Source organism: Anopheles arabiensis, chromosome 2 (assembly GCF_016920715.1).
Source record: "Anopheles arabiensis isolate DONGOLA chromosome 2, AaraD3, whole genome shotgun sequence".
Classification (NCBI taxonomy): domain Eukaryota; kingdom Metazoa; phylum Arthropoda; class Insecta; order Diptera; family Culicidae; genus Anopheles; species Anopheles arabiensis.
The window spans coordinates 7477821-7502518 of NC_053517.1; the positions used below are offsets into that span (position 1 = coordinate 7477821).

General features: G+C 54.8%; 3 protein-coding genes across 14 annotated transcripts in view; 2 read left to right on the top strand and 1 right to left on the bottom strand.

Annotated features, from left to right (window-relative positions):
* LOC120894075 (dynein heavy chain 10, axonemal) overlaps nucleotides 1-12940 on the top strand; it is a 38829-nt gene extending 25889 nt beyond the window's left edge. The window contains exons 51-69 of one of the 2 annotated variants that reach the window (XM_040296439.1): nucleotides 79-880; nucleotides 947-1151; nucleotides 1331-1473; nucleotides 1737-1941; nucleotides 2025-2184; nucleotides 3485-3658; nucleotides 3874-4253; nucleotides 4336-6090; nucleotides 6159-6230; nucleotides 6327-6938; nucleotides 7839-8000; nucleotides 8071-8242; nucleotides 8335-8466; nucleotides 8701-8745; nucleotides 9141-9493; nucleotides 9752-9856; nucleotides 10691-10792; nucleotides 12151-12297; nucleotides 12595-12940. In XM_040296439.1, the coding sequence (XP_040152373.1) occupies nucleotides 79-880; nucleotides 947-1151; nucleotides 1331-1473; nucleotides 1737-1941; nucleotides 2025-2184; nucleotides 3485-3658; nucleotides 3874-4253; nucleotides 4336-6090; nucleotides 6159-6230; nucleotides 6327-6938; nucleotides 7839-8000; nucleotides 8071-8242; nucleotides 8335-8466; nucleotides 8701-8745; nucleotides 9141-9493; nucleotides 9752-9856; nucleotides 10691-10792; nucleotides 12151-12297; nucleotides 12595-12741 (5873 nt within the window). In that variant the 3' untranslated portion in view covers nucleotides 12742-12940. The remainder of the gene's footprint in view (nucleotides 1-78; nucleotides 881-946; nucleotides 1152-1330; nucleotides 1474-1736; nucleotides 1942-2024; nucleotides 2185-3484; nucleotides 3659-3873; nucleotides 4254-4335; nucleotides 6091-6158; nucleotides 6231-6326; nucleotides 6939-7838; nucleotides 8001-8070; nucleotides 8243-8334; nucleotides 8467-8700; nucleotides 8746-9140; nucleotides 9494-9751; nucleotides 9857-10690; nucleotides 10793-12150; nucleotides 12298-12594) is intronic. The other variant, XM_040296440.1, reaches the window with a different exon arrangement.
* Nucleotides 12941-13037: 97 nt separating this feature from the next.
* LOC120894076 lies at nucleotides 13038-14580 on the top strand. Of its 2 annotated transcripts, none has more exons than XM_040296441.1 (3): nucleotides 13038-13321; nucleotides 13418-13849; nucleotides 13926-14580. In XM_040296441.1, the coding sequence occupies exons 1-3, from the start codon at nucleotides 13214-13216 to the stop codon at nucleotides 14409-14411; spliced, it is 1026 nt and encodes a 341-aa protein (XP_040152375.1). In that variant the 5' UTR covers nucleotides 13038-13213; the 3' UTR covers nucleotides 14412-14580. The 2 variants fall into 2 exon arrangements, with proteins under 2 accessions (XP_040152375.1, XP_040152376.1); XM_040296442.1 differs by having other exon boundaries at nucleotides 13929-14580.
* Nucleotides 14581-15801: 1221 nt separating this feature from the next.
* LOC120897648 (papilin) overlaps nucleotides 15802-24698 on the bottom strand; it is a 65278-nt gene continuing 56381 nt past the window's right edge. For 6 of the 10 annotated variants that reach the window (XM_040302662.1, XM_040302661.1, XM_040302658.1 and 3 more), the window contains exons 10-20: nucleotides 21428-24623; nucleotides 21180-21359; nucleotides 20672-20863; nucleotides 19312-20169; nucleotides 19031-19219; nucleotides 18738-18923; nucleotides 17673-18217; nucleotides 17444-17594; nucleotides 16667-17101; nucleotides 16237-16509; nucleotides 15802-16145 (exon numbers count right to left, since the gene is read on the bottom strand). In XM_040302662.1, coding sequence (XP_040158596.1) covers nucleotides 15988-16145; nucleotides 16237-16509; nucleotides 16667-17101; nucleotides 17444-17594; nucleotides 17673-18217; nucleotides 18738-18923; nucleotides 19031-19219; nucleotides 19312-20169; nucleotides 20672-20863; nucleotides 21180-21359; nucleotides 21428-24623 — 6363 coding nt within the window. In that variant the 3' untranslated portion in view covers nucleotides 15802-15987. The remainder of the gene's footprint in view (nucleotides 16146-16236; nucleotides 16510-16666; nucleotides 17102-17443; nucleotides 17595-17672; nucleotides 18218-18737; nucleotides 18924-19030; nucleotides 19220-19311; nucleotides 20170-20671; nucleotides 20864-21179; nucleotides 21360-21427; nucleotides 24624-24698) is intronic. The other 4 variants (XM_040302665.1, XM_040302666.1, XM_040302664.1 and 1 more) reach the window with 4 other exon arrangements.

Sequence of the window (24698 nt, forward strand, 5' to 3'; positions counted from 1 at the left end):
GTAAGTGATGGCTGCCAATGAGCTGCAATAGAGGGGACTTGATTTTAATTAGGATATTCCGAAAATCTCCTTCCCCAGCGTTCCTTGCCGCTATGGGCCGTGCCGGAGGAGGACGCAACGAGGTGGATTCACGCTTCATCTCGATGTTCTCCGTGATCAACATCATCTTTCCGAACGACAGCACACTGCGTCACATCTACGCCTCGATCCTGAAGGGGCACCTGGAACCGTTCGCACCGGATCTGGGCGACAACGCGGACAAGCTGATCGAGATGACGCTGGCCCTGTTCAAAACGCTCGTCACCAAGCTGCCGCCGACGCCCTCCAAATTCCACTACATCTTCAACATGAAGGATCTGTCGCGCATCTTCGCCGGGCTGCTGCAGATCCATCCGAGCTTCTTCAAGGAAACGCGCCACCTGGTCCGGGTGTGGCGCAACGAGTTCGCGCGCGTCATCTGCGATCGATTAATCAACGAGCAGGATCAACAGTTTATGGAGCAGCAGCTGGGCGAGCAGATAATGGAACAGTTTCCCATACCGCGCAGCTTCCGGCACACGGTGCAGATGGAACCGGCCCAGCAGCAGCAGCAGCAGCTGCAGGAGGGCCGGCTGGAGTCGCGCATCAAGAGCGCCGTGGTGGAGCTGTCCGTTGCGCAGTACGCGCTGCGGGATCCGCTACTGTTTGGCGACTATCGCAACGCGGTCAACCCGGCCGAGGAGCGCTACTACGAGGATTTGCTCGACTACGAGGCGATCTACTTCCTGTTCCAGGAGATACTGATGGAGTACTGCGAGCAGCGGGGCAAGATGAATCTCGTGCTGTTTGAGGACTGTCTCGAGCATCTGACGCGCGTCCATCGCACACTGCGTATGCATCGGTAAGGCATCGTTGTGGAATTGATTGGATTTAACCCTCTAACGTTGTGTCCTAATCTATTCCACAGCGGGCACGTTATGCTGGTCGGTATCGGTGGCTCCGGTAAGCAAAGCATTACCCGGCTGGCGGCGTTCGCGGCCGGCTGTGAAATCTTCGAAATCGTGCTCAGCCGCGGCTACAACGAGACCTCGTTCCGGGAGGATCTGAAAACGCTCTTCCTGCAGGTCGGCGTGCGGAACGTGAAAACATGCTTCATCTTTAAGGCGGCCCAAGTAAGTCGGTCGGGTTCTGGGGGAGGGGGGGGGTACAGTGTGCTTCCCCACTCTGTTGTACCGCTGCTGTACTTTTCAATTTCAATGTTTGCCTTTCTTCCTGCCGCTTTAATTCATTTCCTCGCGCCTCAACACCATGTGATCCCGCTCCCTCGAACGACCACCACCACCATCATCAGATTGCGGAAGAAGGATTTCTGGAGTTCATAAATAATATTTTAACCACTGGCATGGTGCCAGCAATGTTTACCGACGACGAAAAGGATCAGATAATTGGTCAGTGCCGCGGTGCGGCCCAGGAGCATGGCTACGCGCCCAGCAAGTAGGTTCCCGGGGCGGGTTGGTATTTATTACGCTGGCTGAACTTTTTCACGCAGCTGCCGGGTATGCGTGGTTTATTGGCTTCGTGTACGCGCCACCGAGGAGGAAGCCTGTAGCTGGCTGGACTCCTCCCGGTTCCTCCCCTCGCATCCTCGCGTTTGTTTTCCGGCACGCCATTTTAAATCCATTTATCGCATCGCTCATCCCGGGCAAGCGTCGTGGCTGTATTTTCCCCCCTTCTCTTACCCTTCCCACTTCCGACAGGGATGGCGTTTGGTCGTTTTTCCTCGAGCGGGCCGTGCGCAATCTGCACGTCGTGCTGTGCATGTCGCCCGAGGGTGACGCACTCCGCAACCGGTGCCGCAACTTCCCCGGCCTGGTCGGCAGCACCACGATCGATTGGGTGTTTCCCTGGCCCCAGCAGGCGCTGTTTGCCGTGGCGAAGGTGTTCCTCGCCGACCATCCGAAGGTAGGTGGAAACTGCAATCGGAACAAAACCCTGCTCCGAACTCATTTGTGCCACGCGTGTTTGATTTGTCTGTAATTTCCCAGATCCCGGAAAGCTATCGAGAACCAATCATCGCCCATATCGTGCACGTCCATCAGTCGCTCAAGGGCTACAATATGCAGTATCTGATGAAGTTACGGCGAAAGAACTTCGTTACGCCGAAGCACTATCTCGATTTCATCAATACCTACTTGAAGCTGATCGGTAAGTAAGAGCAGTCGAGCATATCTTGCTTCGAGTCGAGTGCCACAAATGTCTTGCAAAACTGGCATCAATTACTATTCATGCTCTCCGGAACACTTGTTTCGAAGGAGAAGGTGGGAAGCAACATTTAACCTCGAAAGCGATTCCAATTTTTTTTCCTGGTACCGATATAATGTGCGCACGAAAAGAATGAACTCGACGGAAACACCCATATCAATTTGTTGCCATGGCAAAGCTTGGGAAGATTCGCGCCTTCCTCCTTTGCCTTCTGTGCTGTCATCCGCACCGTTCGGCATCCGTAACGCTGTCCATCAAATGTCTCATCGCTCAGTCAACCGTTCGAGTCTCTTATGACGTCGGAGAGCAGCAGCACCAGAAAAAAAAGAAAGAAACCGAGAACCCAATTCTAGGTGCCTTTTCCCGGAGCACGCTCATTCTGCCATAACGTGGCGAGCGTGTTTTGCGTGGTCCATAATTAATTAGCACAGCATTATCCGGAATAATCGATCAATGCCTCGGTTGCCAGCCTGGGGCGACCGAGATGAAGCACCCGGTGTGTGTGTCTGTTCAGCCCGGTTTTAGCCCGGTTCGACCACCGGAGCTGGGGGGGAGGCTTCCGGTTTAGCCGCACCAGAAGTGTGTACGGCTGGAAAGAGCTTAGTCACATCAAGCAGAAACACTCATATGTGCCCACCGGCCGCGTCTTGCCTGCAGCCGAATCTGTCGGGCTCGGATACCATGGGCCACCGATTGGTGTGTTGCACAACACCTACCACCGTAATATCTGTGTGTGTGTGGTGGCATGGGTTTTTATTTTTATTTTTCATTCTTCGATGGGTTTTCCGCCCGGATGTCACTGTTTGCTGGGCCGGGAGGGATGGTGGTGACGTGTGGTGAGTGGGAAATTGAGAAGCGTAAAAGTAGGCCCACTCTGCACGGGCCTATCGGTAAGTCGTCGCTCCTCGGCTAGGAAGGTACGGGCCGGATAGCTGACGAGCGCATCATCCCGGTCGGGTCTGTGTGTGTGTGTGTTCCCGCCCGATACGGTTACACTGGAAAAGGGCACCGGGGCTGGCATCGGATGGGAGATCCGAAGCTACGATCCAAGCCAGTGGACGAGCCTGGTGCGAGGTGTGAGAAGAAAATAAATATAATATACAGTGTTCCTGGGAAAAAAGGCACCGATAGAGACAGAGAGAAAGTGGGAGGCCCAAAGCCCGGAGAAAAGCGGGCGAAAACCCCACTCTCTATAGCTAAATAAATGTTCATCTTTCATTTTCAATTTGTCACGCTTCGCCAGAGGAGAAAGATAATTTCATCATGCAACAGTGCTCCCGACTATCGGACGGCATCGAGAAAATTAATGAAGCCTCACTTCAGATCGATCAATTGAGCATCATCGTGGAGGAGCAGCGGAAAAATGTCATCGAAGCGGCGGACCGTTGTGAATCGATGCTGGCGGGAATTGAGACATGTAAGTGTGGGGAGTAGTAGGAGGAAGAAGAAGAAAAAACCCTCCGCGCTGGGTTCGTTCTCCAATGTTTTGGTTTGTTTGTGCGCGGTGGATGTGTTTTCGAGGAAATTGGAAACGCATTTATCGCCAAATCCTTGGGGAGCTCGGTCTGGTGTGGTTTTATCGCAAAACCCGTACTTCCGGATGACACGGTTATTTCTTCCGTCCGCTTCCAGCGACCGAAAAGGCCAACGTGAAGAAGCTGGAAGCGTCCGAGAAATCGGTCGAGGTGGAGCAGCAGAAGAAAATCATCACCGTCGAAAAGGCGGAAGCGGAGGAAGCGCTGGCGGCCGCCCTGCCCGCCCTGGAGGTGGCCCGGCTGGCCCTGTCGGATCTGGACAAGTCGGACATTACGGAGATACGCAGCTTCGCCACGCCGCCCGAACCAGTGCAGGTGGTGTGTGAGTGCGTTGCCATCATTAAGGGGTTTAAGGAAATCTCGTGGAAGACGGCGAAAGGCATGATGTCGGAGGGCAACTTTTTGCGCAGCCTGCAGGAGCTGGACTGTGACGCCATCACGCAGAAGCAGGTCGCAACGGTGCGAGCCAACATGAAGGTAAGCGGGGGGTGCTCTAACTGCGTTCAATATTAACAGTATAACATCCCATCGGTTGTCCATCCTCCCTCCCCGTCTCCAGAGATCGCAAAAGTTGGACGAAATGCAGAGCATCTCGAAGGCCGGCTACGGGCTGCTCAAGTTCGTCCGTGCCGTGCTCGGCTACTGCGACGTGTTTAAGGAGATCAAACCGAAGAAGGACCGGGTCGCGTTCCTCGAGTCGGAGCTGAACGGCCAGATACGGCTGCTGGTGCGGCTGACGAACGAGATCGGCAAGCTGGAGAACGAGCTGGCCGAGCTGAACAGCAAGTACGCGAACGCCATCAAGGAGAAGCAGATGCTGCAGGAAATGATGGAGCAGGCCGAGCGGCGGCTGCTCGCCGCGGACAAGCTGATATCCGGCCTCAGCTCCGAGCGCGACCGGTGGGTGATCGATCTCGGCAAGCTGCAGATCGAGCGCACGAAAGTCATCGGAAACGCGCTGCTGTCCGCCTCGTTCCTCGCCTACATGGGGCCCTTCTCGTGGGAGTTCCGGAAGGCGATTCTCTTCGATGATTGGCTGGCGCACGTGGTGCAGCAGGCAGTGCCGTTCACCGAGCCGTACCGCGTCAACGGCAGCCTGTCGAGCGATCTAGAGCAGAGCACGTGGGCCTCGGAGGGGCTGCCACCGGACGAGCTGTCCATACAGAACGGCATCCTGACGACCCGGGCGTCCCGGTTTCCGCTCTGCATCGATCCGCAGCAGCAGGCGCTGTCGTGGATAAGGAAGCGCGAAGCGCCCAACAACCTGAAGACGCTCTCGTTCAACGACAAGGACTTCCTGAAGCAGCTCGAGATGGCCATCAAGTACGGGACGCCGGTGCTGTTTCAGGATGTGGACGACTACATCGACCCGGTCATAGACAACGTGCTGGAGCGGAACGTGCGGGTGCAGGCGGGGCGGCAGATCGTCGTGATCGGCGACAAGGAGGTGGACGTGGACGCCAATTTCCGCCTGTACCTCACGACCAAGCTGGCCAACCCGAACTTCGATCCGGCAGTGTACGCGAAGGCGCAGGTCATCAACTACACCGTGACGGTCAGCGGGCTGGAAGATCAGCTGCTGAGTGTGGTGGTGCGCGCGGAACGGGCCGACCTGGAGGAGCAGCGCGAAACGCTGATTGCCGAGACGAGTGCGAACAAGGCGCTGCTGCAGAATCTCGAGGACTCGCTGCTGCGCGAGCTCGCCACCTCGACCGGGAACATGCTGGACAACGTGGAGCTGGTGACGACGCTCGAAAGCACCAAGGAGAAGGCGGCCGAGGTGTCGCAAAAGATTGTGCTGGCCGAGCAGACGTCCAAAGAGATCGATCAGCTGCGCAACGGGTACCGGCTGGCGGCCCAGCGCGGCGCCATCCTGTACTTTGTGCTGTCGGACATGGCCGTGGTCAATGCGATGTACCAGTACTCGCTCAACTCGTACCTGGAGGTGTTCAGCTTCTCGCTGCGCAAGGCCGTGCCGGACAATACGCTGTCCAAGCGGCTGGACAACATCATCAACACGCTGACGCGGAACGTGTACGAGTACGGGTGCATTGGGATTTTCGAGAAGCACAAGCTGCTGTACTCGTTCCAGATTACGATCAAGCTGGAGCAGAACCGGGGCACCTTGTCCCAGGCGGAGGTCGACTTCTTCATCAAGGGGAAGGTGTCGCTGGAGAAAACGGACCGCGCCTGCCCGGTGACCTGGATCAGCGAGAAGGGCTGGCAGGATATAGTGATGCTGGGGGAAATGTTTCCGGACAAGTTTGGCGACCTGCCGAGCCACATCGAGCGCAACATTTACGAGTGGAGTAGCGTAAGTTTGCTTTGGATGTGGGACGTGATGAAGATGACGGAAAACTTAATTGTTATACTTTTTCCCAGTGGTATGATCTCGACGATGCTGTGGGTTACGAGTATCCTGGCAATTTTGAAGAACGCATGTCACCGTACGATGTAGGTCTCCCGTTGCCCTGTGTGGCTCCCCTAGTGTCCTCTTTAATTTCTTCACACTTGTGTCTTTGTTTCACTCGTTCACCCGTTCCACGACAGCACCTGCTGCTGATGAGATGCCTGCGGGTGGACCGGGTGTACCGGATGCTGAACAACTACGTCGCGCAAACGATGGGCGAAGAGTTTATCACGCCGCCGATACTAAGCTTCGACTCCATCTACGAGCAGTCGACCGCGTCCACCCCCGTCGTCTTCATCCTGAGCCCCGGGTCCGACCCAACCTCCGACCTGATGAAGCTGGCCGACCGGTGCGGCTTCGGGGGCACCAAATTCAAACACATCTCGCTCGGCCAGGGCCAGGAGGGGGCGGCCCTCCGGCTGCTGTACGCCGCCCTCGACCAGGGCCAGTGGCTGATGCTGCAGAACGGCCACCTGCTGATCAGCTTCATCAAAACGCTGGAGAAAATCATCGACTCGATCGAAAAGCCGCACCCGGACTTTCGGCTCTGGATAACGACCGACGCCACGCCCACGTTCCCCATCGGCATACTGCAAAAGTCGCTGAAAGTCGTTACCGAGCCGCCGAACGGGCTGAAGATGAATCTGCGGGCGACCTTCTTCAAACTTCGCCAGCAAACGCTCGACTCGTGCAGCCACGCCGCCTTCAAACCGCTGGCGTACGTGCTGGCGTTCTTCCACGCCGTGCTACAGGTATGTCTCCGTGTGTGTGTGTTTTTTTGGGTTAGGTTGGGAGTGTTTGGAGACGCAAGCGATGGATTTAGAGCTTGAACGCTCCGCAGGTTAGCAGCAGCAGCAGCCATTGCCATGCACACATCAGCGAAATCTGCTCCCAGCAATCCTTCTTTGGCGCTAGCAAGTGAGATGTAAATTTTATCCTCTCCTCCATCCCTGGCTTCTTCCCTGGCTGCTGTAATGCTCCTCATGAATAATAAGAGTCGTGATTTTTTGCCATCACTCTTTCATCTCCACAAATCCTCCAAATCAGATAAGGGGGGCGCACATATTCTCCTGCGAGTCGAGCGGCCGTGGGTTAAACGAAGGATATGATGGCGCAAGTGTGTAAGCTTTGCCAGCGTGCCGCGCGACGATGGCAAACTGCAATCGTGCACTTTTCTGCGCTCCTTTTCTCTCCGCAGAGCTTCCCCATCCACGGTGCAGTTATTCATGCAAATGATTCACTGTTTAGAGAAGCGGTGGAGGTGCAGAAGAAGTAGCAGAAGGCAACCAATGGAAGTAAAGAAAAGAAAACACACACTCTCGACAGCAAAAACGAAGTAAATCTATGGAAATCTTTTGAAGTTATGATGCACATGATCGTCGGATGATGGCTAGAGCGTAGTCTGGAGGTGGTCTCTCCCATCAACAATCCTTATCATTACGCAAATGCACTCCCATCGAAAAGTACCTGAGGGATTTCTGGAGTAGCTCATCATTTAGTTCGGGGCTTTTTTTCATTTCTTTTCGCCTCGGAGCGCATATGAAGCGCATTATTTGAATGCACAAAGCGACTGTGTTGTATGATTTTTTCCTCTCTGGTGGATTTGGATTGTAATATTCCCTCTCTGTGCGTATCCTTTTTTGTCCATCCAGGAGCGAAGAAAGTACGGCAAGCTGGGCTGGAACATTTGCTACGACTTCAACGAGTCCGACTTCAACGTGTGTCTGCAGATACTGGACACGTACCTGACGAAGGCGGTGGACTCGCGCGACAGCCGCATGCCGTGGAACAGCCTGAAATATTTAATTGGAGAGGTAGGGTTTTGTATTTTGTAATCATACGTTTGGTGTGGTACAGTTACTGATTTCCGTCATCGTTTACCAGGTAATGTACGGCGGTCGGGTCATCGATGACTTTGATCGGCGCGTCGTGAAAACGTACATGGACGAGTACATGGGCGACTTCCTGTTCGATACGTTCCAGCCGTTCAACTTTTACGCGGACGACTCGTTCACGTACGCACCGATTGCCGCACCCAATCGGGACGAGTTTATCGGTAAGAGCGCAAAGCGCACTCGTCCTCCATTGTTCCTGAAATCACACACCCTGTGTGTGTGTGTTTGTTTGGTTTTGGTTTATAATTTCCAGCGTCGATCGATAAGCTGCCACTCAACAATACGCCGGAAGTGTTTGGTTTGCATTCGAACGCCGAGATCGGTTACTATACGACGGCGGTGCGGGAGACCTGGGCGCACCTGATTGATTTGCAGCCACAGACCGGTAAGTAGGGTGCACTGTGGGGGGTAGTTGATGTGGGGAGCTTAGGGATATTAATTCACACGGTTGCATAGTTTCAACCGTGGGTGTGGTACTTTGCCGCCGTTTGCGGTGAATAGGACGTTATTGACGGTCGAGTGTTTTAGACAGTGCGCGGTGTTCTTCATATTGCTAAATAAGTTGCTTCAAGAGCGATGAGTTTTCTATTTAAACCCCCTCTTCTGTTATGCGGGATAGTTTGCATGGGCGAGCTGTTTGTACTGCCTGTTCCGGAAGAAAATGGTAAGAAGAATCCAAAAACATAGTTTTATTGTGCTCCCAGCCGGGAAGCTTTTATAGTTCATTGCACTGTAGAGTGTACTAACTTTCGCACGGTATCGCACATCGAAGCATATTTTGTTGATTGATGTACAGGCACACTAAAACACACACACACACACCTGCACCTGTGGGCCCACATTGGTCCACAAAGTCACTGCACGCTTTCACACGTAGCGCGGGAGTCATCAATCACACACTTGTCGAAAGTCACGGTCTTAGCGCACATGTTTGAAATTTTACGCCTCAACAATGACACAATATGTGTGGCATAAAACTGGGTTGCGGACCCACCCCATCTCCCCCCCCCCCGCTCCTCCTTTTCTCGCCGTGTAATATGTGCTTCGTCATCTGTGCAGGTGCGGATACGGGCGGCATCAGCCGGGACGAGTTTATCGACCGGGCGGCGGTGGACATACTGAAAAAGCTGCCGAAACCGTTCGATATCTGGCGCGTGAAACGGGCGTACCAGGTCAACATAACGCCCATCTGCGTGGTGCTGCTGCAGGAGCTCGAGCGGTACAACCGGCTGATCCAGCGGATGGAGCACACGCTCCACCAGCTCCGCAAGGCGCTCGCCGGCGAGATCGGCATGGACGCGGTGCTCGACAACGTCGCCCATGCATTATTCAACGGCCAGCTGCCGGATGACTGGCGCAAGCTGGCCCCGGCCACCTGCAAACAGCTCGGCGACTGGATCGAACATTTGCTGGTAAGCTCTTCCCCCTACACTCCCATTGCCCCTTAAGGACAACTTGCCATCGGATTAAGCCCAACTCACTGGCTCGCTCGCTGCAGGGCGCTGATTAAAAAAACTGCAAAACTTTGCCCCGCTTGTCCGCGCCGCGCGTATGTGTCAAATTGCTCGTTTTAATTTTGCCACAAAATGATTTTCACCCCCCCCTTCTCCTCTCCCCCCCTTTATTTGCACCCGAATGATCCTGCTAATGATGGTTTGTCGTGAGAGCAGCGAAGATCACAGCAGTATAAATATTGGTCCGTGTCCGGTGAACCGCTGGTGATGTGGCTGTCCGGGCTGCACATACCGGAAAGTTATTTAACCGCGTTAGTTCAGGTAAATTCAACAAACAGCATATAAATTACAAAACTCACTCTCTCCGATAGCGCTTCCTCCATGTGTGGTGGAGTGCGTGGTGCTGATGCTGGTGCTGACGCTGGCTAACATTCATTACAGGCCCCCGGGAGAAGGGCTGATTGCAGTAATTCGGAACTCTGTGTACGTGCGTAGTGACGATGATGATGATGTAGTGAGGGCATTGATAATAGTTTGTTGGAAGTTATAGAGTAACTGTTTGCAAATATTAGACCCTCCGGTTTGATTGATTGAATGGATTTAAATCATTTAGTATACCCACTTTCCAATCAATATTTGTCAAAATGCGTTTAATTGCACGACTTTTACATGCTTTGATTTGGTATTTGGTTTCATCTGTTGCCCGTGCCACAACGCACTGATGGTGGTGTGGGACTGGTTGAAGCTGAAATTTAACCCAACTTCAAACCCGATTGCTTTCAAACGACTGCTTGTGCAAAACCATTGTGCGGCGCGGCCATATTAAATTGAAAATATCAATCAGAACCTTCACAACATCAGCAGTGGCAGCATCAAACGGACCCCCGGTCTCGATGTGCAACAAACACACATCGCTAATTTAAAACGGCTACAACAGTGTTCGAATTCCTTCTCTTGTGGCCCTATTGGCCCATCGTTCACTGTGCCACCGTCATCATCACCCATCCTTATGTACGATTTGCATATTCATCGCTCAACTGCACAGCAGCCACCACCACATCACCGTACTCCCATCGGATGCCATGGATTTTTCTACTTATCGAGTTCAATTTTCTACTTTCTCCTCAATCGTAACTCACACACTTATCTTCCCAGATCGCTTGCCGGAAGAACAACTGGCCGCTGGACCGGTCGACGCTCTTCACCTCCGTCACGAGGTTCCAGCGCGAGGACGAAATCGAGGAGCGACCCGAAGCGGTAAATCAATTTGAATTAATCTCTCTTTCTCGACGATTTCATTAGTTTCCGCTTAGATTAGTGGGATACTTTTCCCCGTCTGTCTTCCCCGTGTGTGTGAGAGTGAGTGTGTCTGTGCGAAAGACACGTAAATCGCGCACCCAGCGCAGACAAGCGCATGCAGAAGATGTTACGCCCGCGGGGTGGGTTTGGATTGCAATTCGATTAGAAGCGGCCAAGAACTCGTGCGGCTGCTTGGACCCCCCCCCCCCCCGTCGGTACCATGAGTACCCATCCAACGCTGGGTATGCCGATACTCGACTTCCTGCCAGCGCGTTCCAGCGCGTTAGGATTGAATCAAATCAAAGATCCCGCAATCCCACACATAGTAGGAGGCTGTGCGATGCCGGTGGTGCTAAAGACATTTTTCTTACCACACTTCTGATATCTGTGATTGCAAGTGTGTGTGTGTGTGAGTGGGTAGCAGTTATATTGGCCACAGGATTGGCTTGGAGGGGATTGGGCGATATTGGTCCGTTCACATCACGGTTTGGGATCACCAGAGGCGGTGCTGATAACTACTACTACTGCTGCTGCACCCTTAATTCAATAAGAGCGTGGCTACATCTTAAGGCTGTGGCGAACCTTCAATTCCACAAATTGAATCCGCTTCCCGGTTGGTCCGCTCACTGGGGCCCCATGGCCACAGTGAAAGTGTTGGAATAAAACAAAAATCCAATAATGCATCCTCCACTGTGGAAAAGTGATCAATGTCCCCCTTACGGACCAGGAGGGGTGAGTTCTTGATGGGGAACAATGATGCCTGGTTGCATTGAAATTACCAATATCTGGTCGGAAACACTTGATGTTTGCCGTTCGTGAACCTCGTGTTGATTGATACACGTCGGCAACAGAGGAGATTTGTAATTGAACTCGATATGACATTCGCAGTTTAGAACACAATTTTGGGGTTTTCACAATTTCACAAAGCAATCTCAAGCTTTACTTCAACTTGGATGTTGCTTCATGTACCGGTTTCGGTTCATTATTTGTAAACTCCAATGTACTCCTCAACTCGCCGTTGAGAAAAAGGACACGGGCAAATAGTGAAGTTGTAGTAGTTATTTTGTATTGTTACCACTCTGCACAACCAATTCTATTCCAGCATTGCAAACATCTTGCCCCAGCCCCATGTCTGCAGTGTTGGGTGCGGGATTTGGACCCCTTCTTTCCTTCTCCAGCAGTGATCCAGTGCAAGTCCGTCGTAGCCGTACGCAATTTGTCTTATTTGTACGTTCCATTCTTTTCCATTTTTTCTCTCCCCGTTCGCTCGCCCGGGGATGGAAACTCCCGGGATGGATGGATGGTGATAAATGCAGGGCTGCTACGTGACCGGCCTGTACCTTCAGGGTGCACGGTGGGACCCGGAAAACCGATGTCTGACACGCTCGACGCCGAAAGTGCTGGTCGAACCGCTGCCCGTGCTCTCGATCGTACCGATAGAAACACACCGGCTGAAGTTACAAGTGAGTATGAACGCCCGCCCCCAAGATCTTGCGCTGCATACCCCACTTCCCGCGCTTTATTTGATTATGTTGCCCGCTGTCACACACCGAGTTTGATAAACATTTCGATTTATTCTTGTGAAAATGTGCACCAACAGTACATTGTCTTATTTCTTCCTCTTTTGTTTGCTTCCTTACTTCTTCGAGCCAGGGAGTGGGATGTGGTTCATCTACATTCCAACTGTCTGTTCGGTAGCTGATATTAATTGTGCAACTTGTTTGTTTCGATTGTTTCTTATTTTTTTGTATTTACTCTAGAATACGTTCCGAACGCCCGTTTACACGACGTCCGAGCGGCGCAATGCGATGGGCGTTGGGCTGGTGTTTGAAGCTGACCTGCGGACGGAGGAGCACACCAGCCTGTGGGTACTGCAGGGCGTGTGTCTAACGATGAATTTGGATTAAGCTCTGGACATCTGGTGGTTGAAGGATGTCCAAGAATGCATCGATCGTGTTGATTATAATAAATTATAAATTTAATGTTTAGTAGGACTTAAAAAAAAGGTTCTTTCTTCTATGACTCCTATCACACATTGGAACCAGTACTACGCGGTAGATACTGGAATTGAACCCATGAACACACACACTCTGCTTCCGCTACGAACAGGAGGAACCGCGTTTGTGCGTAGCGTCTGCGCACTGGCCGCCGCGCGTACTGTCACTTGAAATCATCTGTGTTTATGAAAACAGCTTGGCTGGAAAATCGATAACTCCAATCAAAAGGGAGCAGACGACGAGCACAATGACGAAAGTGAACGATAAACAACATTGCAACTGAACTACGTCTTGTTTTGGGCACACACGGGGCAAAGAATGTACAAATCTGTGTTTTGGGTGTAGTGTTTAGCGAATTGTGGAAGTGTGCGTAAAGAAGAAGATGTTTATGGACGACAGTGGCATCGAGAGCGGCGACAAGCTGGAATCGCTGTTCATCGACGAGCTCGCCAGCTTCGGGGAAGACCAGCTGTTAACGGACACTGCTGCAGTAAGTCGAATTTTACTACTCGGGTTACTACTCCTCACCAGTGCTACATTACATTCCGTATGGTGTTTTGTTTTTTCTTTCTCTCCGCCCGGCTAGCCTGCGCTTCTTAAGGGTCCCGTGGACTCGGACGCCGAAAGTGACATCTACTCCAAGCTGAACGATTTCGATGTGGTGTTTGAAAATCCGGCCGAACGGCCCGACCCGATTCGAGCGGCCGTAGCAGCGGCGGCCGCTCCCGTGTCCGATTCCGACCCCCGTCTTCCGCGGCAGCAGCCGTCCAGTGGTGCCGGCGGACGCAAGGTTCTGACGAGCGACAACAGTACCGATTCGTTCGCTTCCTCCACGGCCACGTCCAGCGGAGCGCCGGTGTCTTCCGGCGCGAATGGAGACGAAGGTGGTGGGCAGCGCGATCACGGCGCCAGCACGGTGCCGCAGCTCAGCACGTGCAAGATATTGCAGCGCAAGCTGGAGCTGAAGGTGGAACGCGCCAAACGCAACTACCGCCAGATGTACCACGATGGGGGACAGGTAGGTCGGCACGGGTTTGGCATCGTGTAATGAAGGTTGAATTTACAAAAAAACCCACCAAACCGATTCCATTCAGCAGGATCCAATCGAAAAGGAGCCGAAGATTAGCAGCCTGATACCGATCTCGCGCCTTCCGATACCGGCCGGGCGGGAAAGCCACCAGCTGGTGGACGTCAACACCGGCTTCAACAGTGACGACGAGCTCGAGAATGTGTCCTTCTTTCCGCGCCCCAATCGGAAGGGCAGCGGCGGGGGCAGCACGCGCCAGGAGCTGTCCGACACGTTCAGCATCCAGGAGATGACGATCGAGTCGGACAACGACGAGCTGGACTTTGAGCAGTGCCGCAAGATGTCGGACAGCAAGGGCTACCGGAAGATACTGAACCGCGGGTGCTCGGGCGCGGCCGGCAAGGACGACTATCTGGACAACGATACGCTGGACGAGGATGACGATTCGCAGAACCTGGAGCTGCTGCCACCGAAGGGCGGCGGTTACGCGCTGAAGGAGCAGCTGCGGCGACTGTTTTGCTGCTGCTTCGTAAAGAGTAACGATTTCCTGTGATGTGATGGAGAGCACTCGTTCGTTCAATCGTTTTCTTTTCTTGGGGCTTCCCATGCGAGAGCAACGTCGTGTGCGGGAAGGAAGAGGAAGCGACAAAATGTATCCGCAAACATATTACTGCTACCAGCAACAAATAAACGCTTCCAGCATATTGGGAGGAAATTATTAATCGCGCACAAACTAAATCATCCCTATGTGTATGTGTGTGTGTGTGTGTGTACGTCTATCACTGTATTGTCATCCAGCTTGATCGACATCGCACCACAGATGTGTGATTCAATTTCTCATTCATTTATTATTTCCTATCGATCAGAGTTAATGCTAGATTCTATTTTTTGTTTTCCTCTGCTCTACTGCACTGCATCCCTCCCTGTCTCGGCTGTCCACGATGCTCACTAGAGAGAGAGAGAGAGAAAGCGAGAGCCTCGTATGGAGCGATAGACGGAGGGAGCGAGAGGGAGAGCCAGCCAATTAAAGAAGAGGGGCGTTGATTGTTGACAATAAATTATTTACAGTAGTAAGCGACGGAGAGAAGAGGCAAATGGAAAACGATTCGGAAAATGCAGTTGTATGCGTTGTTTTCTTCCTGCTTACGATGTTTGTATGTTATTCTGTCCCTACTTTAAATGCATAGTTGCTATTGTTGTATTGGCGAGCGTTAATGTTAGCAAATTGTGGCACAACTAGAGCCTTCTTAGATTTGCTGCTTATTTAAACTCTTTTTTTGTTGTATCCATTTACTGGGTTTTCCAGGGGTTCTCATAGTTGTGGAAAACTTACTTGACTCTTTCTTATAGGAAGTGAATTTCGCATGATGGAAATTGGACTCTATAGCACCCTTGTTGGACAAGCTTCTTGAAAATTCCTATTGGATTTGCCCAATAAGGGTGCTGTAGAGTCCAATTCCCATTACATTAAGTTCATTTCTCGAAAGAAAGGGTTAATAAAGCGTCCCACAGCTATGAGAACTTCTGGCAAATCCTGTATCCAGGCTTGAACGCACTGATCCTACCCCAATTTGTCAAGCGAATAAAGCTACACACTGTTCTCTCCTTGCCTGATGATGGCATACGCCTCCTCCCCCTCTAAGCTATATGTATAAAAGAAAAGCACTACGCTTAAACATTGTCACTAAAATTGATTGTATTGTAGCGCGAAGGCTGTGTTCGCGCCAAATTTTGGGGGATTTTTGATACCACAAATTCACCACTTCACCACCACTGGCGCACCGTTACGGATGGAGGTGTGTGCTGACTCTCACTCTCTCTCTCTCACTCTCGAATGGCTGATATTGTTGCTAGAGCGGAAATAAATAGTTGCATAAGGCAATTTTCTTCCTTTTCGTGTCTTGCAAAATAGGATTTCGGTACGTTTTCTTGACAGTTTTTTGAACGGAACGGATGGCTGGCTGGTGTTGGATTCGTGGCTAGTGTGAAATTTTGTGCTGGTCTTACGGGCGAAATTCTGATTTGCAATCGATGGTAAAAGCTATTTTCACGCTATCTCTCTCTCTCTTTCTCTCTCGCTGTAACCTTCCCCTTCTTTTGCTATGGCACGAGTGTGTGTTGTAGTTTGTTCAACGGTAACGGTTGTTTACATTGATCTGTCCCGCCAGCGTGCACGATCGGCAGCAGAACCGCGCGTAGTACTTGTGGTTGCAGTAGTGTCCCGCCACGATCAGGTCACACTTGGCTAGGAGCTGATTGTCGGTACATCCCGGCGGCACGTATACACCTGCGTTTGGGAGAAAAAAACAGAAAGAGAGAGAGAGAGATAAAGAACCCATTGTACAATTCCGCCACCACAAGGACGACGGGGACCGTACCTTCAACGTGTATGCTGTTCTCCTGGAATGCTTCCGACATTTCGTTTCGCGCCAGACACTTGTACCGCCCAGTGTCGGACGGTATCGCACCGAACACCATCAGCTGGTGCGCGTCGGTGATGTGTATGCGATCGGTCGGCACCAACATCTGGCCATCCTTGAACCAGTTCACCGTCGGTCGCGGGTATCCGTCCACGGTGCAGTTGATCGTGAAGTTGCTGTTCGGTCGCAGGTCCCGTCCCTGCGGGAAGTGCATTTGCACGCTCACCGGTGCTACAAAAAAAACAGTAAATGGACAGTTTAGCAATGTGTTTTTGTGGTTAGTTCTTTCCCCCTTTCACCCTACAAACAACATAGCAGCAGCAACCCAACACAATTAGTTTTAGTAACAGAAAATAAGTGCAAACAAACCCACCACCACCGTACTTACCTGGCGGTCGAACGACCACTGGCGGTGGCTGAGCGACTGGTGGCCGGGGCCGCGACGGGTAGCGATCGACCGGTGGGGCTGGACGCGCTGGTGCCGGTGCCGCCACCACGTACTTCATGTACCGCTCGTCCTGCGGGTTAATCTGGGCCGGCAGGTTGTAGCCGTACACGGTGACCGTGCGCGAGATGCCCTTGCCGGCACCGGAGTACGCCTGGCAGACGTACGGCCCGAGATCCTCCAGGCGGACGCGCGGCAGCGACAGCGAATAGTCGCGGTTCACCATCTTCAGCGGCATCATGAACGTGTCGCGCCACCAGGTGACGATCGGTTTCGGGTAGCCACCGGCCGGGCAGCGCAACGTGGCCGGGCTCTCCAGCTCCACCACCAGCGAATCGTTCAGGTTGCCGGCGATGTAAGCGTCCCGCGGCACCGGGTCTGCAAGCGTGTGTGCGTGTGTGTGCGCCGTGCCGTGCCGTGCCGTGCGTGGTTAGTTGTGCAGTAACAAGGCCGCCCCCATTCACCAGGAAGAGTTTAAACCCACATCCATTGTGTGTTTTGTGTTAGTAAAAAAGGTGAGAAGAAAATAGAACGAAAATAGAATGCCGAAAGAAGAAAAGCGCGAGTTAGTTACGGGGGGGGGGGGGGAAGGAAAGTGTACTGTTAGCTCACCGGCAAAGAGTGTGTGTGCATGCCCCCGGGGAGGCATCTTGGTGGGTTAGTTACAGCCGTTTCGAGCCAAACTCTAATCAGGGCCAAAAAGGAAGAGGCGTTACTTACCGTTCACCGTCAGTTGAACTTCCCGAAGCGCCGGCTCACCGATGCCATTGTCCGCAATGCAAACGTACGTGCCGGAGTCGGTGCGATGCAGCTGCACGATCTGCAGGTCCCCGTCCGACGTTATCACGTACCGGCCCTGGTTGGTGTTGAGCTGCAATTGCAAGGTGGAAGCGTTACAGCGTTACAGCTCTTCCGAAAACGCACGTCAAAACTCCCTCAGCCGTCCTACCATTATCTCGCCCTTGCGCCAGCGGATCGAAGGCGGCGGGAATCCGGTCGCGAAGCAGCGCAGCAGTGCAATGCCCCCTTCCTCCGACTTGATGTCCAGCTCCTCCTGCGGCACCTCCTCCAGCACGGTCGGTCCGGGGACGCCCGGCTGCCCGCCCGTCGGACGGTCTACCGACGCGCGATCGACGGGGCTGATGCAGATCAGCGCACAGCCCGCCTGGCAGCACTTGTTGTTGCCGCGACAGTCAGCGTCCGTGTTGCAGTCGCGGCTGCAGTGGGTAGCGTTCGCCAGCACCGGACAGTCGCCCGGCTTCTGGGACTCGCGGCACACGCCGACAAACTCGGACCCGGTGCCCACGAACGCACCGCCACTCTGCACGTCCACCACGCACTCGCTGCCCGCCGGGCAGAAGTAGCCGGCGCACGGATCGTTACACTGGCAGCGTTCGCACCCGTTGGCAGGATCGTACGACTTGGCAATGCCGTACGGGCAGTGCAGCTGGCTGCACTCGTGGTCGTACTGTTCGCACGGATTCACCGCATTTGCTGTGTGTGTGTGTGTGTGTGTGGGGGGGAGGAGGGAAACAAACACAACGAGATGGGATTAGTGAAAGAGCATGACAAAAAGGGAGAAGGCAAACGTTAGTCACTATGGCAACACCGATGAGTTGATGTACACAGAGCGGATGAAACAGGCGAAAAACCCGGCAATTGTTAGAGAAGAGATGACCAAAATGATTCCGTCTAGCATGATGAGATCGATGAAAATAGGATGATGAAGATAAAGTTTTCCGGAACCGATGTAATGAACGACGCCCCAATTGTAATCCACACGCCATCTTGTGTAATGCGTTTTGCGCATGTGATTACGCCTAGAACCCAACAAACACACCGAAGAAGCACGCCACCGCAGGACCAAAGTTCGCAAATGCGAAAGCGAAAGACATCTTTGTTTTAGTGACAAACAGCTTTGTTTTCCATCAGCAGCAACAGCACCTGGCAGCAGTAGCAGCAACCGCCATTTTTGCCCCACAAACACACATTTGCGATAGCGACGACGACTTACATTCGATGGTACAGTACGTGCGACAGTTGCTGTACGAGGGGAAATTGTTCGCATTGCCGCCGCAGCCACGGTAGCGGAAGGCGAAACAGGTCTCGCGCTCGGGATCGTAGTACCAGCGTAGCTTCCGGGACCGGGTCCCGCATCTGTCACCCTTCCGAACCGGAAGGCTACAGATGTGCAGCTTCTCTGCAGACACATCGCAATGATTGTAGTGCGGGTTTTAGGGGAATGTTTGGGTAATGGAATTTCCTTTTTGATATTTTCACTCTCTCTCACACACACACAGTACTTACCAGCATCGTCGAAGCCGGGCCGCTGATGCACGCACGTTCCTTCGCATTCTTCGGCGCTCGCGAAACGATTCCCATTGCCCTCGCAACCACTGTAGTTGAAGGCGTAGCAGGCGTGTGTCCGCGAGTCGTAGTAGTACATTGGAATGCTTTCCGCGCATTGGCCTGCTTGGACCGCATCCTGGCAAACGTCTGCAAGGTGGGAAAAATGCAAACAGAGAGAGTGAGAGAGAGTGATTACAATTAATTTACCAAACAACGCATTCCTTCCAGTCGATACTTACCTACACCGCGGTACATGCCACACACCCGTTCACACTCCTCCTCCGACCTGTAGCGGTTCGCGTTGCCTCCGGCGCCACTGTACCGGAACCGCTCGCACGACTGCCGCTCCGCGTTGTAGTAAAACAGGATCTCGTCCCCATCGCCATCGCCATAGTCGGGCACCTCCTCGCACCGGCTGCCATTACCGGCCGCCGGCTGCTGCTCATGCGGTCCCCGCACATCGACATCGACCGGTGCGCGTCCTCCAGCCGGGCAGCTGCGCTCACATTCCGACTCACTCGCGAAGTTGTTCCCGTTGCCGCCGCAACCACTGTAAGCGAAGCGGACGCACCGCTGCTCGTGCGGTTCGTAGAACCAGCGCTCCTCGTTCCCGCTGCACTCGCCGTACGCGTGCGGCAGTTGACACACGTCCTGTTCCCCTTGCCCTTCGCTGCCGCACGATCGTTCGCACTCTTCCTTGCGCTGGAAGTTGTTCCCGTTGCCGCCGCAGCCCGTGTACGTGAACAGCTCGCACGCGCCGGTCTGGGTGCTGAAGTAGTAGCGCGCCTCGTACGGGCTACACTCGCGATCCCCATTGTCCATCGGCAGCTGGCACTGGCTACGGTCGAACGGTTCGCCGGGGGCTGCCGGGCGAACCGGTTCCACGGGGGCTGCCCCTGGTGGAGCCGGTGCCGGTTTCGGACCCTCCTCGATGCACCGGTTGATGCAGGACTGCTCGTCGGCAAAGTTGTTGCCGTTGCCGCCGCACCCGCCGTAGTAGAACTGGCGGCACCGTTCGTCCTTCGTGTCAAAGTACCAGTGGGCGGTGTAGTTCTGGCACTCGCCAATCTCCGCCGGCAGGAAGCAGATGTCTTTCTCTGTCGTGAGGCGAACAAAAAGGGGGGAAAACGGTTAGCGCAGGGAAGCGACAAACGTGGGGTTACACAACCCTCCGCGTGAGAATGAGTGTTACGGACGGCTACGAGTGTTTTAGTACAGAAAAAGCCTTAGGGCGGGAGGTAGTGGTTGTTTTTTTAAGAACACTTCTTGCGGGGAAAGCTGGAAAAGAATGTAAAACCTTTTTTTTGTTTTTTGTTTTTGTCAAATAAGCCAAAGGGTGGTTCGCCAAACAGGTGTTGTTGTGCCCAAGATCGGATTTAATTGTGTGAACCGGATCTTCCGTCTATGGGTACTAAATTTTGCTCTCGTTTCGCTCTCTTTTCGCGTGGATGAGTGTATGCGCAGCAGGTTGTTGGAAATGTGTAGGAAGGGTCGGACGGTACGGTTGTTTCTGTTTTTTCTCTCTCTTTTTTTTCCTTCGGGCGCCTCCTGGCCTCCCAAGAACACACCGCGAGGCGCGCACACTACTGCACTACTTACCAACCTTCGGTGGGCACTGCTCTTCGCAATGATCGCGCGAAACGAACTGGTTGTCGTTGCCACCGCAACCGGTAAAGTAGAAGGGCATGCATTTCTGACTGTCGCTGGCAAAGTACCAGCGGGCCTGCTGCTGCTGTTGCTGCTGCTGCTGCGCTTCGCAGCTGCCCGTGTCCAGCGGTTCGCTACAGCTTGCTACACCACGCCGGCGGGGAAGTTTAGATTACGGGGAAAGTTGAGGGGTTTTAAGGCGGGTTAAGCGCCCGTACGCATGTTAAGTCACAATCAAAGAAGCCGAAACCAGGACGGGGATGGATAGAACAGAACAGAACAGAGAGAAAGATAGAGAAAGCGTCATCACACCCAATCGCGATTCGCGATGCAGCCAACACCCTGGGAGTAACGGAGCAAGCGATAGAGAGCATCTGCGATCCGTGCTGGCATGCACTGGCAACGGTCTGAAACAAAAAATAACACACACGGACACCTCCGGCCCGAGCCGGATACTTACGCTTGTGTACGCCCGGTTTCTTGCAGTGGTAGCCGCAGGACGCTTCCGTCGGGTAGTTGTTCTTGTTGCCCTTGCACCCGCCGAAGTAGAAGGGATGGCACGCGTCCGTCTCCTTGTCGTAGTACCAGCGCTCGAACGTTCCATTGCACGGACCCGCTTCCATCGGTTGTTCGCACGGTGCTGTGGAGGAAAGATGCCAGATTAGTCCCGGCTGGAAGTTAAACAACACGGGTTGTCGAGCCACTCACGCTTCGAGTCGTCCACGCTGCACAGCGCCTTGCACTCTTCCTGGCTCTCGAACCGGTTGGCATTGCCGAGACAGCCGCCGTACGTGAACTGTGCGCACATGTTGCGCTCCGCGTCGTAGTACCACATGTTGTAGTGGCCGGTGCACGGGCCGCTAATCTTGGGCAGATGGCACACATCCTTGCCGGTCGGCGTCTCGCAGATGTTCTTGCACTCCTCGGCCGAGTCGAACCGGTTGTTGTTGCCCTCGCAGCCACCGTACCAGAACCGTCCGCAGCCGCCGTACTCCACGTCGAAGAAGTGCTTGACGGTGTAGTTGTGGCACGGGCCCTTGTCCTTCGGCAGCGCGCACGCCTTCTGCGGCGACTCCGGCACGGCGGTGCAGCCCTCGAACTTGCTGCCCTGCGCCTCGCTGACCCCGTCCGGGCAGCAGCCGTACTTGCTGTCGGCACAGGTGCAGCCCTCCCCGTCCGGACCCTTGGCGGGCGTTTTGCCGTCCCCGCAGCACTTGAACTCGCTGTGCGTACAGTGGCAGCCCTGGTTGTGCGGGCCCTTCGCCGCCGTAACGCCGTCCGGACAGCAACCGAACTGGTGCGCATGGCACGGGCATCCCTCGAACGACGGGCCCGTCGCTTCCGTCTCCTTGTCCGGGCAGCAGCCGTGCCGCGCGTACTGACACCCGCAGCCCTCGTTGTCGTGACCGCGCGCCGACGTCCTGTTGTCCGGGCAGCAGCCGTACGGTGCGTACTGGCAGTCGCATCCCTCCAGGTTGGGGCCACGCGCCGCCACCACATTGTCCGGGCAGCAGCCGTACGGCGTCTGCAGGCAGCAGCCTTCCCCGCTGTGACCGTGCGCCGGCGTTTTTCCATCAGGACAGCAACCGAACGGTTCCCGGCTGCAGGGTTCGCAACCCTGCCCGTCGGGCCCACTGGCAGCCGTCGCATTGTCCGGGCAGCATCCGTGCGGCGTGGTGGCACAGCCCTCCACCGCTGCCGGCAGTTCTTCCGGCGTCGGTTGCTCGGTGCCGGCCGGTGCTTCTTCCTCTTCCTTCTCCACCCCGGGGCAGCCCTTCGCTTTCGGGCCCTTCGCTTCGGTGGTTCCGTCTGGACAGCAGCCGTGCTTGGCCGCGGTACAGCCGGGCGGCATGGTCGTCGTCTCAACCGGGCAGCCCTCCGCATCGTTGCCCTCCGCCGGCGTAACCTTATCCGGGCAGCAGCCGAACAGCGTGTCGGCACACTCCGCCTTCGGGCAGCCCTTGCCGTTCGGTCCCTTGGCCGGCGACACACCGTCCGGGCAGCAGCCGTGCTTCGTCTCCTTGCACGTTTCCGCCAGCGTGCAGCCCTCCAGGAACGGTCCGGACGCTTTCGTCTTGCCGTCCGGGCAGCATCCATGCGTGGACTTGGCGCACTGGGGCACCTTCGGACGGGGTTTGCATTTGCGCGGCTTCTGCTCCTTCGCAATGATCGAGGTGAGCGTGTACGGCGTGCTGCTCTCGCTGTCGTCCGCGTCGTCGGTCGTGGAGGCGTCGGTCGAGGAGTCCCAGATTTCGAACGTGGTCTCGTCCACCGTTTCCTCCGTTACGGTTGAACCGGTGAAGTCCTCCGTCGAGGCGCCGGTTACGGTCGGCTCAGTCGAGTCCACCGTCGTCGTGGAGCTACCATCGGTCGATGCGCCCGTTGCTGATTCTTCCGTCGCTCCCGATTCACTCGAACTGTCCACGGAAGTGCCCGTCACTGAGGGTTCAGTAGAAGATGGCATCACCGACGTTTCCGTAGACTCGGATCCTTCCACCATCTTCGTGCTGGAATCGGTCGAACTTTCGTCGGACGACACTTCGGTGGTGCTACCGTCACTGCTGCTGCTGCTCGTTGCCGAAGCGACCGTACTGCTCGCTGCCTCACTACTATCCGTCGTCGAAGGCACATCGGTGGTGGACGTATCGTCCATCGTACTGGTCAGGTCCGTCATCGTCGTGGTGCTACTAAGATCGGTGGTGCTTTCCTCATCAGTCGAGATGGTGGACGTTTCTGTCACATCGGTGGTCGAATCCGAAGCATCCGTGGTCGACACGCTACTGTCCGTGGTGGTTGAGATCGAGTCCTCCACCGAGGAAGCCTGACTGGTCGAAGCCATGTCCGAGGATTCGGTCGAGCTTTCTGCGCTTGCCTCCGTCGATCCACTCGATTCCGATGCCATCGAGCTGCCGGATGAGGCGGACGCTTCCGTCGTGCTACCGACCGCATCAGACGATGCATCATCCGACGCACGGGACGCGGCCACTACCGTCGTTGCCTCACCCTCATCACCCGAACCTTCCGACACCTCGGACATTGGGCTGCTTCCGTCGCCAGAACCTTCCACCGTCGCCTCCGTCGTGGAGCCCTCGTCCGGATCGGTCGCCCCAGTGTCGAAGCCCGTCGCATCGCTCATCATCATTTCGTCCGTTTCGAGCGATGATTCGGTCGTGCCGCTAACGCTGCTGTCCAGCTCGATGCCCTCGGCCAGCGACGTATCCTCCGTCACCATCATAACACCGTCCTGGCCCTCCGTGCTCGCAGCACCCGATCCATCCTCCTCACCGTCGCCACTCGCATCGCCGCTCGCATCCTCCTCATCATCCTCCTCCTCGCACAGCTCGTCCTCGTCGTAGTCGTCTTCCACCTCCGGCTGCTTGCTGCCCACCTCCACCGGGATCACCTCGTCCTCGGTGCAGTCGTGCTTGTTGCAGCTCTCCGTGGCCAGCTGAATCTTGTCCACGTCACAGTTCGTCTCCGGCACGACCGTACCGTTGGCGAGGCAGAGCACCTTGCGCGACATCACACCGCCACCGCAGCCCTTGTCACAGTCCGTCCACGGGCCGGCGAACCACTGGCCCGGGCACTCCGGCGGTCCCTCGCACTCCTGCTCCTTCTCCGGCTTCTGCTCTGGGTCGCACTTGTAGTCATCGTCCGCCCGCTTCAGCGACTGTCCGTCGAACACACCGCACACCACGGTGCGTGTCTGTACGCCCTTGCCGCACACCGCCGAACACTTGCTCCACTGCGATGTGTACCACTGGTACTCGCACGGCGTCAGCTTGCACTCCCGGCGCAGCTCCGGCAGCTGCCGATCGGCGCAGAACGATGCGTCGTACACGGTGCCCGACTTGGACGCACAGTGCACCGTACGCGTTTCCACCGTTGCACCACACTCGTCGCACTGGAATGTACACGAAGCGCGTTAATCAAAACACAACCAACATCTCCTCAACCGTTACGCGCCTAAAGGTATGCA

Bases quoted from the DNA above. Each gene is read 5' to 3' on its own strand.
- LOC120894076 (XM_040296441.1), top strand. From the start codon at position 13,214: ATGTTTATGGACGACAGTGGCATCGAGAGCGGCGACAAGCTGGAATCG. The intron at 13,322-13,417 runs GTAAGTCGAATT...CCGCCCGGCTAG, and splicing joins TGTTAACGGACACTGCTGCA to CCTGCGCTTCTTAAGGGTCC. The intron at 13,850-13,925 runs GTAGGTCGGCAC...GATTCCATTCAG, and splicing joins TGTACCACGATGGGGGACAG to CAGGATCCAATCGAAAAGGA.